Here is a 19263-nt window from a genome sequence, read left to right as displayed (position 1 = left end):
TCCTCTATATATTTGAACTTGGCTATCATATCACCCCTTAACCTTCTCTTCTCCAGGCTAAACATACCCAGCTCCCTAAGCCGTTCCTCATAAGGCATCGCTTCCAGGCCTTTGACCATTTTGGTTGCCCTCCTCTGGACACGTTCCAGCTTGTCAGTATCTTTCTTGAACTGTGGTGCCCAGAACTGGACACAGTACTCCAGGTGAGGTCTGACCAGAGCAGAATACAGTGGTACTATTACTTCCGCTTGATAATTCATCAAGTGGTACTATCACATGATGAATTATCAAGTGATGTAATAACAGGTGTATATGACTTGGTCCTGAAAGCCCATGCCCTCTAGTATACTGAAAATGGTGCTCTTGGGGAAATGGGAAAGGTGTGCGTGTTTCTGTTTGGAATATAGGTTGAAAAGGGCACTCCTAGCAAATCAATGCACTGAATTCACTGAATTCACACTGAATTCACACATTTAAAACACTGCGGGATGGGGCTTCACAAAACATTGCATCTTAACTAAATAAAAACAAAGGTGCGGCCTTGAAGTGCCATGGGAACACAAGCAAAGAGGGATATTAAATTGTTGGGGGAGTGTTTCACATACAGGGCACTTCTACGCTCGTGTGTTGTCCCCCAACACACCTCAGAATGCAAATGCTCGTATATGGAGCCCTCATCAGTTGTTCATAAAGAATGACAGATTCACTTTAGTCCCAATATGCCATGGGCTTCAGAAGGTCATAACCCACACCTTGTCCTGATCAAGGGAAGTAATAGTACAGTACCTCTCTATTCTGTGTTGGTCAGGCCACACCTGGAATACTGTGTCCAGTTCTGGGCACCACAATTTAAGAAGGATATTGACAAGCTGGAACGAGTGCAGAGCCGGGCAGCCAATATGATCAAGGGTCTGGAAGCCAAGCCTTATGAGGAACGGTTGAGAAAACTGGAGACTTGAGAGAAGATATGATAACCATCTTCAAACATCTCAAGGGCTGTCAAAATGGAAGATGGAGCAAGCTTGTTTTCTCCCGCTCCGAAGGCTAGGACCCGAACCAATGCCTTCAAGTTACAAGAGATGCCGACTAAACATCAGGAAGGCCTTTCTGACAGTAAGCGCTGTTGGACAGTGGAACGATCTCCCTCGGGAGGTTGTGGACTCTTCTTCCTTGGAGGTTCTTAAGCAAAGGTTGGATGACCATCTACCATGGAGAGATTCCTGCAAGGCAGGGGGTTGGACTAGATGACCCTTAGGTCCCTTCCAATTCTACAGTTCTATGATTCTATGACTCACTTATAAACAGGCCAAAAACCAGTGCACCTGAACTGTTTTGGGTGGGTGTCACATGAGCCCAACACTTAATACCACTGGTCAAAATGTTAGCAACAGCAATCTGCCTCCGGTGAAATTGCACCAGTAACTTAGTACCTAGTTAGTGGAGAGAGGTGAGATAGCCAGATTTTTTATAATAAATTTATTACTTATACCCCGCCCATCTGGCTGGGTTTCCCCAGCCAACATAATATTAAAAATACAATAAAACATAAAGCATTAAAAACTTCCCTAAATGGGGCTGCCTTCAGATGTCTTCTGAAAGTCAGTTAGTTGTTTATTTCCTTGACAGCTGGTGGGAAGGTGTTCCACAGGGTGGGCACCACTACAAAGAAGGCCTTCTGCCTGGTTCCCCGTTACCTCACTTTTTTCACAGTGAGGGAAGCTCAGTGTCCGGGCTGAACGATGGGGGTGGAGACGTTCCTTCAGGTATACAGGGCTGAGGCTGTTTGCTGGTGTTCGAGGTGAACTCATGGCTCTTGGGGGCTGTCTACAACTGGAGCCAGTTCACTGGCTGAAACTGGTCCCCCACCCTTGGATTCAGCCATGAGTAAGATATTGCGTGGGTGGAGTTCTCATATAATTTATGTGTGCATAACCAATGAAGGGTGAATCAAAGTGACGAAATTTAAGCTAGGAATTGTTTGCCCTGGTTGACCCTAAGACTTGTCCTTAGACAGATTTTCCCAAGCAGAATTTTTAAAAATATATGAAATCAAGGCATCAAAGCCATTGCCCATTTTTTTTCTTCAGATTTCCTGTCTTTCTTTCATTCTTTGACCTTATCTAGACTAAAAAAATGTAAATACATTTGGAAGTAAATATCTAAACATTATCTAATATATCTAAAAATATCTAAACAGCTAAATATCTAAACATTAGGAAGAACTTCTTGACAGTAAGAGCTGTTCGGCAGTGGAACTTGCTGCCAAGGAGTGTGGTGGAGTCTCCTTCTTTGGGAGTCTTTAAGCGGAGGCTTGATAGCCATCTGTTAGGAATGCTTCGATGGTGTTTCCTGTTTGGCAGGGGGTTGGACTGGATGCCCTTGTGGTCTCTTCCAACTCTTCTATGATTCTATGATCTAAATGATTCCCTTGTGATATACAGTAAGCGGGGTTCTCCTCCACCATTTGGCCTGCCTCTTATGAGCCATAGGATTTAATGGTATTAAATTTTTATTTAAATAATCCATTGATAATATAAATTATAAAACAGATTCCCTCTTAAACAGAATCATTTTAATTTTATTAACCAACAGCATTCATATGCCAACCAGTAACGACGATTTCTGCGTAGCAATAAATTTCAAAATACAATAATAATTTTAAACTGTTAGCTCTGGTCTACTTAAAAAGGGCGGTGGGGTGTGTGCTTCTGAATCAGACTAAATTTAACTAACTCACAGAATCGCAATTTTTTAATCCCTGGCTCCTTTTTCGTAGTCATAAACAATACAGTTTCTGAATCAAACTAGTGAGGAAGATGAAGCTTGATTTATTGTTTCAGGAGCAGGAAGCAAACACAAAAGGTAAAGGAAAAGGTAAACAAGTACCCGTTTCAGGGGAAACACTGGCGTTTTACCTCCAGCCTCCTTTGGTGTTTTTTCAAACGGCCTGGGTTAAGATGCGCCCCAGCTGAGTTAATGAGCATGGGGCAGTCAAATCCTAAGTATATCCTCCAGAACCCCAACCAAACCTACCTCTTTCCTGGAGGAGAGACTTGGTGTGTCCCTCTCTCCCGTGGTAGGAGGGGCAGGATTCTGCTCACCTATGGGCCCTCCTTTCTCTTAAAATCTCACCACCCCCACTTTCCCCATCCCTACCTACAAGTTGCTTTGGTTCTCTGGCTCGCCACTAGGTTGGTTCCATAGCTGCCAAGTCTCCCGTTTCCCCCGGGAAACCCCAGTTTTTCCAGCTGTCCCCAGCCGAAAAAACGGATTTTTTTGTTTCCCCCCGGTTTATTTTGGCGCGGCGGCTATTTTGGAACTGGGTGGAGCATGCTCATAAGCGACTTTTGATGCTGCTCTGCCCAGTTCCAAAATGGCTGCAGCGCGACTTCTGGTTCCCTGGTGCCTGTCCTTTTGCAGTTCCCTCTACCATCTGAAGCATGGTGGCAAAGATGAGAAAGGAAAGTGCCATTATAAATCTTGAGGTTTTGCTGCTGCTCCTCCATCTCCCCTGATGTCCTCCCTCCTTACGCACCAGTGGGGAAGACACTTTGTAGAGAGAATATACGGTAGGTCTGAACGGATCACTTGTTGTGGGATGTAATCCACTGAGAGCAGTCAAACACAACATTCCTTGTTTTCCTAGAGTGGACATGCAGGGGGAATGTTTGGTCCAGCCAGTCGAAAACTTCCTGTTTCCTCTGGGCTGGAACATCCTTCCTTTGCATGTGACTAGAGGTGGGCGTGGCCTTACCTGTCCAGGTAACAAAAGGACAAGGCATGCTGCCGCTCTCTTTTTCACTTCCATCTTCGTTTGGCCGGCTTCTAGCTTGGACTGCCCTGCTAGCTTCTCAGCTAGCAGAGGCTGGGATCATCCCTCCATATGGGGTAGATCCACATGTACATATTTGTAACTAAGTCTGCCTTGAGGGATCCAACTGTGAACTGGCGTGAGTAAACAATTTTCATTGACTTTAAATAAGGTTGTTGTGTGTTTGTTCTTTTAAGAACTTTTAACTGAGTTAAGATTTAAAATGTACAAAAAAATGGGAAAAGGGGGGGAACCACCAGAGAGGAATTCAAACAAATAGCCGGCACGTGTAGAGACAAAGTCAGAAAAGCTAAAGCACAGAATGAACTCAGGCTTGCTAGAGAGGTTAAAAGCAACAAAAAGGGCTTTTATGGGTATGTCCGTAGCAAAAGGAAGCACAAGGAAACAGTGGGGTCACTTAGAGGGGAAGATGGTGAAATGCGAACAGGGGACAGAGAAAGGGCAGAACTAAATATGAATTTCACCGCGAGTTAAGGAATTAACATTAAGGAAAATAAGATGAAATTACAACCTCGATGGTATTTAACCCCCACCAGATTGTCAAAGATTTATAAAAATTTATCGGATGTATGTTGGAGGTGTGTGGGGGGGGGAGTAACGCCGATTTATATCATATGTGGTGGACTTGCGGGAAGATTAAAGCATTTTGGGGCCTGATATATGATGAATTGAAGAAAATGTTGGGTATCCTGTTTCCTAAAAGACCAGAGGCTTTCTTGTTAAGTATGGTAGGAAAGGACATTCCGAGCTCAGTGAAGGAATTTTTTCTTTATGCAACAGCGGCGGCCAGATTACTGGTGGCTAAGAGAAGGAAGGAACAGGAGGTTCCCACAGTAATTGACTGGCAGGGTAAAATGCAGGAATTAGTAGAAATGGCATACTTAACAAATTGCTTGAGAGGCAAGTCAACGGAGAAATTTACGGAAAAATGGGATAGATACATATCATACGTGCAAAGGTATAGCAAAGGTTCACTGTCTATGCAAGCTTTTGATTGACCCTGGAGAATGGAAGAATTAGGACAAACTTCAACTTCTTACCGTGATGCGCTAGGAGATAACAATATATTAGATAATCGATATAGAGATTCTTACCAAGTTATGTACGTTTATTTCAAATATAGGATATACATCAGGAATTGACAGGAAGCCTTATGAGGAACAGCTTAGGGAGCTGGGCATGTTTAGCCTGGAGAAGAGAAGGTTAAGGGGTGATATGATAGCCATGTTCTAATATATAAAAGGATGTCATATAGAGGAGGGAGAAATGTTGTTTTCTGCTGCTCCAGAGAAGTGGACACGGAGCAATGGATTCAAACTACAAGAAAGAAGATTCCACCTAAACATTAGGAAGAACTTCCTGACAGTAAGAGCTGTTCGGCAGTGGAATTTGCTGCCATGGAGTGTGGTGGAGTCTCCTTCTTTGAAGGTCTTTAAGCAGAGGCATATGTCAGGAATGCTTTGCTGGTGTTTCCTGCTTGGCAGGGGGTTGGACTGGATGGCCCTTGTGGTCTCTTCCAACTCTATGATTCTAAGAGGGATAAAAGGGAACTTACCAGGAACATACAATTCAATACTGAATTGTATGATAGTGAGAGGCTCACACAAGCCTGCAACCAGCTATCTGTTGTGCATTTTAAAATGGGCACAAGTTAGGAAGGATATTAATAAACAATATATCCTCTTCTGCCTCCCTGAACATTCCCACACTTGTAGGGGACTCCCCTTCTCCCCCTTCCATCACATCATCTGTTTCGGGTTTCTCCTCTCATTTACCACCAGCCTCCTTCTCTCCATCCAGGCTCCTCCCACCCATATGAGATTATTAGGCCAAGGATTTCAGGATGCTCAGGACTTCCGGTCTACTGCCAGCGCTGATCGGCGAGGAATCCTCGAGCTCAGAGGTTCCTGGAACTGTGAGGGAGGGGGAGCTGCAAGAGCGCAGCAGACCCCCAATAAAAAACCCCAGATTGAGCTTTCTGGGGACGTGAGAGCTCGGCTGCGCCCAAAAGTGACTCCTCTGCCCCCCTGGTAAGCTCTTTTAAGAGCCCTGAGAGCGAGCGAAGTGCAGAGTTGCAGGTGCCATTTTCGAGCAAATTGCTTCCCTCACAGAGCGAAGCTCTGAGCCGGCAGCGGAGGAGCAGTGGATTTTTCCCAATACAAAGGATTTGAAGACATTGGACACCGTGGGTAAGGGAAAGAAATTTTTTAAAAAATTAATTGACAAGAATTGGCCACGAGAGGAGATTGAAAAAGGAAGTCGGTCTCCCCCATTGAGAGAACGGTGATGCAGTTAACTTGCCTGCAGTGGGAGAGTTTGACAGGAATTTAATAACTTCCAAGGATTGGACTTAAAACCTTCCCCCTGAGGCAGGGTAAAGGGGAGAAGGATTGAGTATATTAAAACCCCTGTAAAAATTTTAAGTTGGACTGGGAAAAGCCCCCCGGGAACTAGAGTCGGGTCCCTGGAGGGATCAGCCAGCCGCCATTATGACATCACAATAGGAAGGAATTTGTTTACCTCTTTGAGGCTGAGAACTGTTAACTTTGAAGAGAGTGCAAATATAAGGCTGTGTACAAGAAGTTTGATAATGCTCTTTTCGGAAATTGACATAAGATTTTGAAAATATGAACAAGAATTAAAAATGAGAGTTGATAATCAGATCGGATGTAAACTTTGTTTCTGAGGTTTGGAAATGTGAACAGCACCACTTCCTGCATTGTAATTTGTGCAGTTCCCATGGAATTTGAGACGAGCAGGATGTGAGTAGACACAACATCATCTGGCTCTTTAGACTTTGTGGACTATCAAAAACTTCTGGAACTGATTTTGGATGTGAGAGATGAATTGCGGCAGAATAATTTACAGATTCGCAAAATAAGACAGAACTGTGTGGAAAGTGAAGGTGGATTGGTTTCAGTAGAGAATGAAGTGAAGCGAGATGAACAAGCACCAGCCGGGGACAATGGAAATGGCTTTACAGAAGAGAAGGAAGATCCATCAGTCCTGGAAAATATAATTGAACTTAAAAAAGAGGAGGAAGAAGTATGGAATATTGTCCCCCCAGTGGGAGAGGGGGAACAAGACTTATGTTCGATTCAAGGAGTCCTCAAAGAAGAACCAGCATGGAATAATGTCCTCCCAGTGAGACAGGGAGAGCAGGATCTATGCTGGGGCCTGAGCTTAACTGGAATAAAAATTGAGATAGGGCTGAAAAGTGGAAACATAGCTGGATGGTACTGTGCTACAGTTAGAAAATGGGGGGGGCAGCAGGGGACAAAGAAGGGAGAGTGGTGGATAGGTGGCGAAAGAGTGGGAATAGGGTGATCGATTAAGATGGTCTGAAACTGGAACGTTTTATGGAGCTGGTTGGTGCATCTGGGAGATCCGGAGTCCAGGGGAAGGGGGGTAGAATTAGATAAAAGTGGTTAAAGGTTATTAGAAGAAATAATATTTGAATGTATGGAAAATTTTGGGGGTATAAATTGTGAGGCTAAAGGAAGAATTAGAGATGGATGGGAAAATAAATTTAGATTTAGATTAATTAATGAATTATAGGTTGAGGATAGTTGATGTCCGTCCCCCCGTCCCCCCGTTGTGTAGATTAGAATTGGTTGTGAGATAATGGAAAAATTGCATTAGAATGATTTAAGATGATAAAGGAAAATTGCTTAATTTAGATTTAAAAATGGACCCAGTGTGGGAGAAATAGAGGAAGTCTACAATGTCAAGTTAATGTAAGAATTGATATGGGTTTTTTCCCATTCTTTTTCTCTTTTGATTATGTTTTATTTTTATTTTTGCTTTTTTTTGCTTTTGTGCTGAAATGTTTGAAAATCAAGAAATATTATTTGGAAAATAAAATAAAAAGGACTTCAGGATGCTCAGCCCCGCTTTATGCTCCCTGCCGCTTGGAAAGAGCACAGTAGTCCAGACAATCTAGGCCACATTCACACCATGCATTTAAGTAAGGCCATGGCACTTTTAAATGGCTTCCCCCAAATAATTCTGGGAGCTGTAGTTTCTTAAGGCTGCTGAATTCTTAGGAGACCCCCCGTTCTCCTCACATAGCTACAGTTCTCAGAGTGGCTTAACCATAATTCCCTCTTCATAGGGAACTCTGGGAAATGTAGCTCTGTGAGGTGAATAGGCAGTCCCCTACAACTCTCAGTGCTCTTAACAAATGACAGCTCCCAGGATTCTTTGGGGGAAGCCATGATTGTTATGCTTTAAATGTGACCCTAGTCAGGAAACCACCATCCATTGATGGTACTCGCAGATAGGGAAGGGGGTCACCTGACAATTCTACCTGATGTCTGGGAATGGTACATGGTTTGCTTGCTTGTTTATTGTACAGTCGTACCTAGGTTCTCAAACGCCTTGTGACTCAAACGTTTTGGCTCCCGAATGCCACAAACCCGGAAGTGAGTGTTCCGGTTTGTGAACTTTTTTGGGAGCCAAATGTCCGACGCGGCTTCCGATGGAGTGCATGAAAATCCTGCAGCCAATTAGAAGCTGTGCCTTGGTTTCCGGAAGTCAAACGGACTTCCGGAACGGATTCCATTCGAGAACCAGCGTACGACTGTATTTGTATCCTCATCTTTCTCTTCCAAGCAACTCGGGATGGTCTATACCAGGCATCCCCAAACTTCGGCCCTCCAGATGTTTTGGACTACAATTCCCATCTTCCCCAACCACTGGTCCTGTTAGCTAGGGATCATGGGAGTTGTAGGCCGCAGTTTGGGGATGCCTGGTCTATACAATAAGGTTTTCTCCATTTCATCCTCCTAACAACCCTGTGAGGTAGGTTAGGCTGACACGACAATTGGTCCAAGGTCACCAGCAAGCATCATAGCCAAGTAGCCATGTCCAAACCAGGCCAAACCTAACACTCTATCTGGTATATTTGGCTCTCAACTATAGCAAAAAGGTTTGAAGTTTTAGTGACAATGCCTCTTTCCAGCCACCTTCCCTTCAGGCTCCAATTGAAGAAAGGACCTCCCCATTTGCAGTTATGAGACAGGGTTTATCACAGTGTCCCCTTTCTTTGTTTTAGCCCAACGCAGCCAGGACTTCACTGATTCGCTCCAGGTCTGTAGCCACTGCCTTCCAGACCCACAGAACCGGGAGCAAATGGGTCACTCTTAATGGTTACCACTGCAATGGGCAGCGGATAGCTTTCTTCAATGAGATGGGACATCTTGTGTTGAATAAACTGCTTGCTACCGCTGAAGTTTTTCCCGCAGTCCGGACATATGAACGACGTCTTCCCCGCGTGAACTCTCTGATGTGCGACAAGGTGCGAACTCACACGAAAGCTTTTCCCGCATTCGGGGCACTGGTAAGGTTTCTCTCCCGTGTGGATTCTCTTGTGGATCATAAAGTGGGGTTGCTGGCTGAAGCGTTTCCCACACTCCAAGCACATATATGGCTTCTCTCCCGTGTGAATCCGCTGGTGAATCACTAGGTTCACTTTGACGCTGAATTTTTTCCCGCATTCAAGGCACTCGTACGGTTTTTCTCCCGTGTGGATCACTCGGTGTTTCGCCAGGTGAGAGTTCCGGCTGAAGGTTTTCCCGCAGTCGGAACATTCATAGGGTCTGTCGCCACTGTGGCTCCTCTGGTGCCTCTTGAGAGCTGAGCTCTGGATGAACCTGTTCCCGCAGTCTGGGCAGACGTAAGGTTTCTCTCCTGTGTGTATTCTCAGGTGGTTAACCAGATGGGAACTGTACTTGAAGCTCTTTCCACAGTCGTGACATACGAGTGGCCTTTTAACCCTAGCGGGCCTTGTCTTTATCGCGACATCTTTCTGAGATATGAAACTACCTGTTCTAGAAACGGCTTGATCTTGGGCCTGCTCTGAGGGGTTTCTCTGCAAACTTCCCTGGTTCCGAATCTCTTTTTCCACTTGAGGATTGTGAGGTAATGCCCTACAAAGTATTCCAGGTGGTTCTAATGGCTTAGAAACTTGCTGCTGAGGCGTCTTCTTCTTGCTCCTGCAAGGTATCCCTATAGGATATGAAGAAGAAAAGGTTAAGGGAGAGAATGCAAAACGTAGGGTAGAAATACCTAAAACAGGAGTCAGCAACTAGCAATCTGTGTGCCAAGGAGAGCTGAGAGTTGTTAGGAGACCCTTATTCCCTGAGAGGGTTACAATTCCCAGAGTCCCCTGGGAAGAAGAATTGATTGTTAAATCACTATGGGAATTGTGGCTCCTTGAGGGGCACAGGGAGTCTCAGGACCCTTAAGAAACTACAGCTCCCTTAACTATTTGGGGGAAGCCGTAGTTGTTTAGAGTAGTATTTTAGTGCTTAAATATATGGTGTGCACGTGACCATAATGCATGTGAAGTCCTCTGTGTGGGAACTGCAGTCGGAAAGTGCTAGTTGGTGCATGAAAGGGTTAAGACAGCAGAGCTGGATTCCTAGACACAGCTAGGTCATGCCCCCTGTTCTCCGACAAGGGAGGAAGCCTTCTCTTCCTGTTCCGTCTCTCTCCTCACCATGTAACTTACAAAGGAAGACGTGTCTAAGCCTTGCTCCAAGCTTAGAGCATGAGCTTGAAGCTATCTTTTCGTACTTTCTACCTATTAGTATTCTGCATGTGTTCTCCTTGGCGCCACTTGGATAAAGGCATGAATCTGACCTTTGAAACCTTTTGTAAGGAAAACATTTTAAACTTACTTAACATTGCAAAAGAGTGGAAAGAGGACAAAACTCCTCTGTTCAAAGGTTCAACAGCCTACATTTAGCCGCACTGTACCGCTGCTTGACTTCTGTGAGTTTAAACTCGGCAACTGAGGGATTTCACCTGCTGAAGAGTGAGTTTAGCCCCACATTTTGAATCCAGGCACCCAGCTGGATTCTTTTGCTATTCACCCCATGCATGTGAGTTACAGGATCACAATATTTTCTTTCCATGCTCTGGACATTCTACAGTGAGATATAACATGTCAGTGAATCCATTTTGTTATAACCCAAAGGAGAATGATTAACAGGCCTCAGAGGACAACACATGAACGGGGCAGTTAGCCACACTTCCCTACCATTATGGATTTTCTGATGTGTAATAAGGTTGGAGCTTTGGTTGAAGCCTTTCCCACAGTCAGGGCACTTGTAGTCTTTTTCTCCCGTGTGGATTCTCCGGTGGCGTATGAGAGCCGACTGGTAAATGAAGCTTTTCCCACAATCAAGGCACGCGAAAGCCCTCTCCCCGGTGTGGATTCTCTGGTGCTGAGTGAGTGCTGAGCTCTGACTGAATCTCTTCTCACAGCTGAGGCAGACGAAGGGCTTCTCCCCGGTGTGGATTCTCTGGTGCTGAGTCAGGGCTGAGCTCTGATTGAAGCTTTTCCCACACTCGTGGCACTGGTACGGCTTCTCCCCCGTGTGGATTCTCAGGTGTGCAGTGAGTGCCGATTTGTGACAGAAGCTCTTCCCACACTTGGGACAGGAATCCTTCCTTTCTCCCATGTCGACCGGATGACATTTTGCAGCGCTGGTGCCCCCTTTGAACTGGGTCATTTCGCCCGACTTCTCCGCTGGTGTTTTCTCCTCCTTGTGACAGGGATGGGGACTTGGAGAGTCCCTCTCTTGGGAATATCTCCCACAAGGCTCTGTAGATTTAAGGTTTTCTTGCGGATAGCAGCCACCTGCAAAGAAAGAGTCTGGACATTAGGCAATATGGCGGGAACAGCCGAAAAGGTAGAGCCAAGTCAGGTTTCCTCTGCTCTCGCCTCTCTCCCTGCACCTGCCTCAAATCTGCTTTGGATGTTCGGAGGACAATCTAGGAATAGATTTAGGGCTGTAGGCAGAGGAGGGGGGATTTCCATCGCACAGCCAAGAGGATTTGTCCCAGCAGAAGCCCTTTGTTGGCTACCACCCCCCCATATCGACCCTCACTTTTATCATCATCATCATCATCATACCCCACCCATCTACCTGGGTTTTCCCAGCCACTCTGGGCAGCTCCCAACAGAACACTGAAAACAGAATAAAACTTCAAACATTAAAAACTTCCCTAAACAGGGCTGCCTTCAGATGTCTTCTGAAAGTCAGATAGTTGTTGTTCTCTTTGACATCTGATGGGAGGGCGTCCACAGGGCATGCACCACTACCGAGAAGGCCCTCTGCCTAGTTCCCTGTAACTTCACTTCTCGTAGTGAGAGAACCGCCAGAAGGGCCTCGGCACTGGACCTCAGTGCTGAACGATGGGGGTGGAGATGCTCCTTCAGGTATACTGGGCCGAGGCCATTTTGGGCTTTCAAGGTCAGCACCAACACTTTGAATTATAATAATAATAATTTATTATTTATACCCCGACCATCTGGCTTGGTTTCCCCAGCCACTCTGGGCGGCTTCCAACAGAAAAATGAAATAAAATAATCTATTAAACATTAAAAAGCCTCCCTAAACAGGGCTGCCTTCAGATGTCTTCTAAAAATCTGGTAGCTGTTTTTCTCTTTGACATCTGATGGGAGGGTGTTCCACAGGGTGGGCGCCACCACTGAGAAGGCCCTCTGCCTGGTTCCCTGCAACTTGGCTTCTCGCAACGAGGGAACCGCCAGAAGGCCCTCGGTGCTGGATCTCAGTGTCCGGGCAGAATGATGGGGGTGGAGACGCTCCTTCAGGTATGCTGGACCGAGGCCATTTAGGGCTTTAAAGGTCAGCACCAACACTTTGAACTGTGCTCGCAAACGTACTGGGAGCCAATGTAGGTCTTTCAAGACCGGTGTTATGTGGTCTCAGCGGCCGCTCCCAGTCACCTGTCTAGCTGCCGCATTCTGGATTAATTTTAGTTTCCAGGTCACCTTCAAAGGTGACAAACGCCCAAGGCAGTATTCACGATCCCAAAGCATTAGCAATAAAGCTAAAAAGTAGCAGAGAAAAGCAAATCCAGTTTAAGATGTCAGGGCTCAAGTGTTTAATAAAGGAAGAGACATCAGGCGGGATATAGTGGTACCTCGGTTTACAAACACAATTGGTTCTGGAAGTCTGTACTTAACCTGAAGTGAACTTTCCCATTGAAAGTAATGGAAAGTGGATTAATCCGTTCCAGACGGTCCGTGGGGTACTTAAACTGAAGCGTACTCAACCTGAAGTGAACTTTCCCATTGAAAGTAATGGAAAGTGGATTAATCCGTTCCAGACGGTTCGTGGGGTACTTAAACTGAAGCGTACTCAACCTGAAGTGAACTTTCCCATTGAAAGTAATGGAAAGTGGATTAATCCGTTCCAGACGGGTCCGCGGGGTACTCAACCTGAAGCGTACTTAACCCGAGGTATGAGTGTAATTGGTTCCGGAAGTCCGTACTTAACCTGAAGCAAACTTTCCCATTGAAAGTAATGGAAATTGGATTATTCCGTTTCAGATGGGTCCGCGGAGTACTTAAACTGAAAATACTCAAACCGAGGCGTACTTAAACCGAGGTATGACTGTACTTACTCAGTGAAGCCCAACCCTCGTAATTCTCCCGCATGACGTCCCAGTAAAGCGCTCGCTTGCTCGCATCCAGCAACGCCCACTCCTGCTCGGTGAAATACACAGCCACCTCCTCAAAAGCCACCTGCATTTTAAAGGGTTCGTATATTTACTTTTCTTTAAGAATTCCTCCTCTGCCACCACCCACAATTAGTTAGTTTCTTTGTCTTTGTTTCCACCCTCTCCCCATGCATCAAGAATCTCAGCACAGGGCTAATTCCAACAGCCTTGTAACAAACTCCTTCAGTGCTTGGCATTGAAAGCTACCTAAGAAGCCCGTCTGATAGCTTGTTTCTGAAGATCTGAAACTGGTCTACTGCAGACATGCCTGTATAGACCTACACTGGCTTAACTGACCTGGCAAGTGGAAAACTCCCTTCCTGTGTTCCTTTCACCAGCAGGCAAACACTTTTTTTTGTTTTGTTCCAATAGGCCTTTGGCCACTAACTGGCATTTGTGGCAGGATGGGTGCTATTCTTAAAAAAAAGAAACAAAATTGAAAATGTTTTCAGTGCTGTTTTCAATATTATTGGTTTTTTAAAAATACAGTGGTACCTCAGTTTCCGAACGTAATCCGTTCCAGAAGACGGTTCGAGTTCCGAAACGTTCGAAAACCGCCCTGCAAAGGGCGATCTGCAAATTTAATGGAGAAAATTGAAAAAAATAACATATACACTCAGCGGAAGCCGTTCGACTTCTGAGGCGTGTTCAAAAAGGGAAACATTTATTTCTGGGTTTATGGCGTCCGAGTTCCGAAATGTTCGTCAATGGAGACGTTCGAAAACCAAGGTACCGCTGTATTTATAGTCCTTGTGTGCTTTTAGTTGCATCTGCTTTAACTGCTGCTCCCGACCTGTGATTTATCATCTTGTGAAAGTGTTGCAGCCACAGGATAATCCTCTGCCCAGCGGGGAAGGTCCCGGGTTCAATTCCTGGTGTCTTCAGGTACAGCTCTGGAATGCTCCTCCCTTAAGCCCTGGAGGGCCTCTGCCAATCAGCATAGATGATATTGAGCTAGATGAACCAATGGCCTGACTCGGTATAAGACAGTCTCCTAGCCTCCTCCATCTCCTCACATCTACAAATCCCAGAGCACTTTAGGGAAGCAATGACATAAGTACCCTAAGTTCTCAACCAGGCTACCCCTGGTCCTTTGCCTTCTTATCTTTCACGTAGGTGAAAAGGAAAGAGTGAGGCACCCATTTTCTTTCAACACTTGCGTATTTATAAATATATAAAAAAAAATCTGTCTTGCAATTTAGAATATTCATTTAGATGACCTTAAAATATCAATGACTTCCCTTCTTCTCTTTCCATAGTTCATTTTGCATAGCATAAATCCCTGCATATTTTATATAAACTGAACCATTCAGAATTTCATTGTTTCGTCCATCAAAACTTATTCACACTGTTGTGAATTTATCTTAACGCTGCCAAGGTTTTCAAGTATACACAATTATCCCCCATATATTCAATAAACATTTTCCAATCTTCTTTAAACGAACGTTCTTCTCGTTATCTTATTCTATCTATAAGTTAAGATCTGCAAGCTGCACATATTCCAACAGTTTAATTTGCCATTCTTCTTTAGATGGGGCCATCGTTTGTTTTTCCATTTTTGGGCTAACAACACACGGGCCGCCATAGTGGCGTCCATAAATAACCTTTATTGACACCTGGGAATATCCATCTGAATTTTCCCCAACGAAAAAGACTCTGGTTGCGGTTGTTTTTTTGGGGGGAAAGGTGCTTTTAAACATCCCCCCCGCCCCCCAATTCATTATAAATTATTTCCCAATACTCTTTTACCCTTTTACAGGTCCACCACATACGAAAGAACATACCCTCGACCTCATTACATCTCCAGATGTAGATGTTACAGGTGTGTATTTCCTGTCCACTTCGTGGAACAGGCCCACCTGCAAATTCCGGCCTACCTGGGGAATTTCCATGGTGACAGGAGAGTGGGAGGGTGCCAAAGGAAGCCAAGATGAAATCCTGCCATCTGTTGGGGTGAGGAGGACACCTGGAGATTAGAGAAGAGCTGTCTGTCTACACGTCATGCCTCATGACTTTGCTCCCCACCCTCTTTTCAACCCCATGAGACCAAAACCCTGCAGGAACACCCTGTCTCTACCTGTCAGACCTAGATATTTAAAGGTAGGTTTCAAAGAAAAACCCAGGAGGAGGGGCTTGGCACATACAACCTATGGCTGGCATAGGCAAACTCCGGCGCCTCCAGATGTTTTGGAACTACAATTCCCATCATCCCTAGCTAACAGGGACAGTGATCAGGGATGATGGGAATTGTAGTCTCAAAACATCTGGAGGGCCGGAGTTTGCCTATGCCTGACCTATGGGATGTCCTGATTTATAGGCGCAAAGGAGGGTTTGCAAGGGTGGTTTGGTGAAGGGATACCATAGAAGGATGTCAGGGTGATCAGTTCCAGTGCCGTATTAGAAGGAAGTGTCGACTTACAACACAGGACTCAGCTACATTCGTAAAGAAAAAGCGCTTTATGTGCGTTATAACACTGTGACACACCAGACGGCGCTGTGGAGTCCAGTCTTTCGCCAGCGTGATTTCCCTTTGCGGTGTTTACAACGTGTTTGTTTAACCAAAACACTTTTTGTGATGTGTCTAGATCCAGCCACAGCCTGCAGAGCCTTGCTGCCTTTACAGACCCAGGACAGACACCACACCAGAGAGAAAGTGCCATGTCTTGTCTGCACCCCGGAAAGCATTTATGCATTACTTATCCCAAAGACAGCATAAGCCAATAGGGCCAGAACCTCCCATTGATTCACCTGCCCAGGAAGGCATAGGTGGCAAGACTCCAAGTCTTACGGATAGCTCCCCTCCCTAGAGTAATAACCACGCGTCTCAGGCCCACAGATAAGCATGGCATCAAAGCAAGCCAATTGGCATATATCAAGGCACAGAGTTGGAGGATTCACAGGGATAAGCCGGGGAGGGGAGGGGAGGGGAGGAATCACAGGGTTACGTCATGGATCGGCACAGGGTAGGGGAAATCACACAAATAACCCACAGCAACGCGTGGCAGGGCCAGCTAGTAAATAATAAAAAAAGGAAAACACTTTCTGTCTCCACATATCATCAGCATGAAGATGATCATTTCAGCACTGCCATCAAATGGGTAACTACAATTGGCTTATGCCTATTGTTAATAATAATAATAATAATAATAATTTATTATTTATACCCCGCCCATCTGGCTGGGTTTCCCCAGCCACTCTGGGCGGCTTCCAACAGAAAAATGAAATAAAATAATCTATTAAACATTAAAAGCCTCCCTAAACAGGACTGCCTTCAGATGTCTTCTAAAAATCTGGTAGTTGTTGTTCTCTTTGACATCTGATGGGAGGGCGTTCCACAGGGCGGGCGCCACCACCGAGAAGGCCCTCTGCCTGGTTCCCTGCAACTTGGCTTCTCGCAACGAGGGAACTGCCAGAAGGCCCTCGGTGCTGGACCTCCGTGTCCGGGCAGAACAATGGGGGTGGAGATGCTCCTTCAGGTATAACCTACCCTGAGCCTTAATAATAATAATTGTATTATTTATACCCTGCCCATCTGGCTGGGTTTCTGGGCGGCTTACAGCACATACAAAACATAGCAAAACATTCCTTAGAATAGGAATGAGTGTAAGGTTGTATTAACAAAATTAATGTATGGCTCTGGTGTGTTTTAGAACATCCTGAGAGATAAAGAACAGGGTTTCCTTTAACTTGTTTGCTGGGTCCTTGAAAAAACGACCACAACCCTGCATGCATCTGACTAAGCCAAGCTTTTAACACTAGGCAGAGCACTTGCCGAGTGAAGTCAGATGCTCGTAGTTCTCCTGCACGACATCCCAGTATAAGGCTCTCTCGTTCGCATCCAGCAAGGCCCATTCCTGCTGCGTGAAATACACAGCCACCTCCTCAAAAGTCACCTGCATTGTATACAGTACAATAGTCAAGAGTTATTATTTGTAACCATCACAATCCCATTTTCTTCCCACCCTTGTGGTTTTTCTTCCCCTACCCAGAGCACAGCCCTCCCATAGAAAACTGCTTACCTGGGGAAGCGCCATGGTGCTGGGTGAACCAAAAGGAAGCCAAAATGAAATTCTGCCGCCTCTCAGGGTCAGAAGGGTTCCTGGAGATTTACCACCCGAGGCAGCTGCTTCAGTGTGCCTAAGGGTGGGGCTGGCCTTGGTGGGGCTTGTACTCTACCGTGAACTCCTAGAGGCAGGATTTAAAAAATATGTTAAATAGAGAAAATGGATAAACAAAAGGCAGAAATCCTTAAGGGAATGCAACTAGAGAATATAAACGAGACACACAAGCACACATTATTACAGTATTTCCCCCCAATACAGTTTTGTCTGTACTGATGTGTGAAGAAGATGCTACTAACTAGAGGTGGTAAATACGCAGTCCTGTTACTTTTCACAGCTCCTTTTTGCAGCAGAAGCTCAGCCCTTCTCTTTTGCCCATGCCTCTCTTTTCATTCAAAACCAACAGCTACAGAACCCAGGGGAGTTTTCGGTCTGAAGCAACAGGGCTGCAAAGAAGGCTGGCGGTAAGATGGTTCTTGCAAATCCCCTTTTGGAAGGTGCAGCCGCTGCCTCAGCTAAACCCAGTTCCACCTCTGCCTGCAGAGCAGGGTTGTGTGAGAAGAGAGGGTTGCCTCTCTCTCCTGCTTCGCAAACACCAGAGCCCTCTGCTGTCAATGTGCAAACATGGCACTGGTTGCGAGGGGATTTGCTTTTGCCAGCCGTCCTTATTTTTGCACTAGCTTCTGAAATGAGTGGAGGGTGGTTGACTATTTGTTTAAATTTAAAATGCACACACAGTTTCCACCCTCCAAGGGTGTAAGGTGGCTTCATCACATATGTAAATGCCCCACTGGTTGTCTTCATTCAGTCATTACTGCACCAGAACAGCTGCAAATGAAACAGATTTGACAGTATTTACTATCCGGCTAGGCAGCTCTGACTGGGGGGAAAGGGGTGGAAAAACAAGAGATCAGTGCAACTATAATACCAGGAAAGATGCTACAGCAAATTATAAAGCAGTCAGCCAGACTGTAAACATCTTGAAAGCAATGCTGTGATTAGTAGAAGCTAGCATGGATTTGTCAAGAATAGAGTACCGTACTTGTGTCTCCCTTGCTCTGTTTTTAAAATTAGGTTGTTACTAACTGGTTGGGGAAATGCTGAAAACATAGGACACCCGCACTTTCAGGTGGGAAACAGAAGTTGTCCTTCAGTTTGATTTCCAGAGTATATATAGATTAATAATGAAATGGAAAAACTATTAAAATGATCCAGATTTGCATTTGTTTGTGTGACTGATTTCTCTTAATCGTGCATTAAATGCCGATAGTCCTGATTAAGGGAAGAACTTTCAAAAACACCTTCTTTCTGGAAAGATCTTAAAATAGTCACGTGGTCTTTTCCAGACACCTTCCAGAGTATTCACACCAGTATTCGCACTGCTGATTTGGGAAGCAGTGGACACACATTATCAGCAGTCCATACCTACCCTGTCATTTCTTGTGAAATACTGCATTTTGATGGTATGCCCTATTCCATTATTATTATTATTATTATTATTATTATTATTATTATTATTATTATGCTATTTATACCCCGCCCATCTGACGGGGTTGCCCCAGCCACCCTGGGCAGTTTCCAACATATATAAAAACATAATAAAACATTAAATCTTTTTTTTAAAAAAACTTCCTTATACTGTACAGGGCAGATGGCTCGAGGTCACATAACTCCATACCCTCCAACATTTCTCTGATGAAAATAGGGATATTATTATTATTATTATTATTATCATTTCACAGGTGTCATGGATCCTTCATCTGCCATAGATGCTTTAGCTGAGATTTGTGCAATTCAGGGGGTTGGGCTAGATGACCCGTGGGTCCCTTCCAA

The 19263-nt window shown here is 45.1% G+C and overlaps 1 protein-coding gene across 1 annotated transcript; it reads right to left on the bottom strand.

The window, feature by feature from the left end:
- Positions 1-2557: 2557 nt before the first annotated feature.
- Positions 2558-18804, bottom strand: LOC118080918 (uncharacterized). Its single transcript, XM_035106947.3, has 7 exons — positions 17730-18804; positions 17389-17554; positions 17142-17262; positions 15247-15335; positions 13274-13394; positions 10878-11480; positions 2558-9841 (listed from the first exon to the last, which is right to left on the bottom strand). Exons 2-7 carry the CDS (start codon positions 17401-17403, stop codon positions 8907-8909), a joined length of 1884 nt encoding a protein of 627 aa, XP_034962838.3. The 5' UTR covers positions 17404-17554; positions 17730-18804; the 3' UTR covers positions 2558-8906.
- Positions 18805-19263: the final 459 nt, after the last annotated feature.

Source organism: Zootoca vivipara, chromosome 2, assembly GCF_965207765.1.
Source record: "Zootoca vivipara chromosome 2, rZooViv2.hap1.1, whole genome shotgun sequence".
NCBI lineage: Eukaryota > Metazoa > Chordata > Lepidosauria > Squamata > Lacertidae > Zootoca > Zootoca vivipara.
Note: the sequence above shows the minus strand (reverse complement) of the source record. Positions and strands in the feature narration are given on the sequence as shown.

Bases quoted from the DNA above. Each gene is read 5' to 3' on its own strand.
- LOC118080918 (XM_035106947.3), bottom strand. The intron at 11,481-13,273 runs GTAAGTACAGTC...CTTTCTTTGCAG, and splicing joins CGAGGGTTGGGCTTCACTGA to GTGGCTGCTATCCGCAAGAA. The intron at 9,842-10,877 runs GTAGGGAAGTGT...CATATCCTATAG, and splicing joins ACATCAGAAAATCCATAATG to GGATACCTTGCAGGAGCAAG.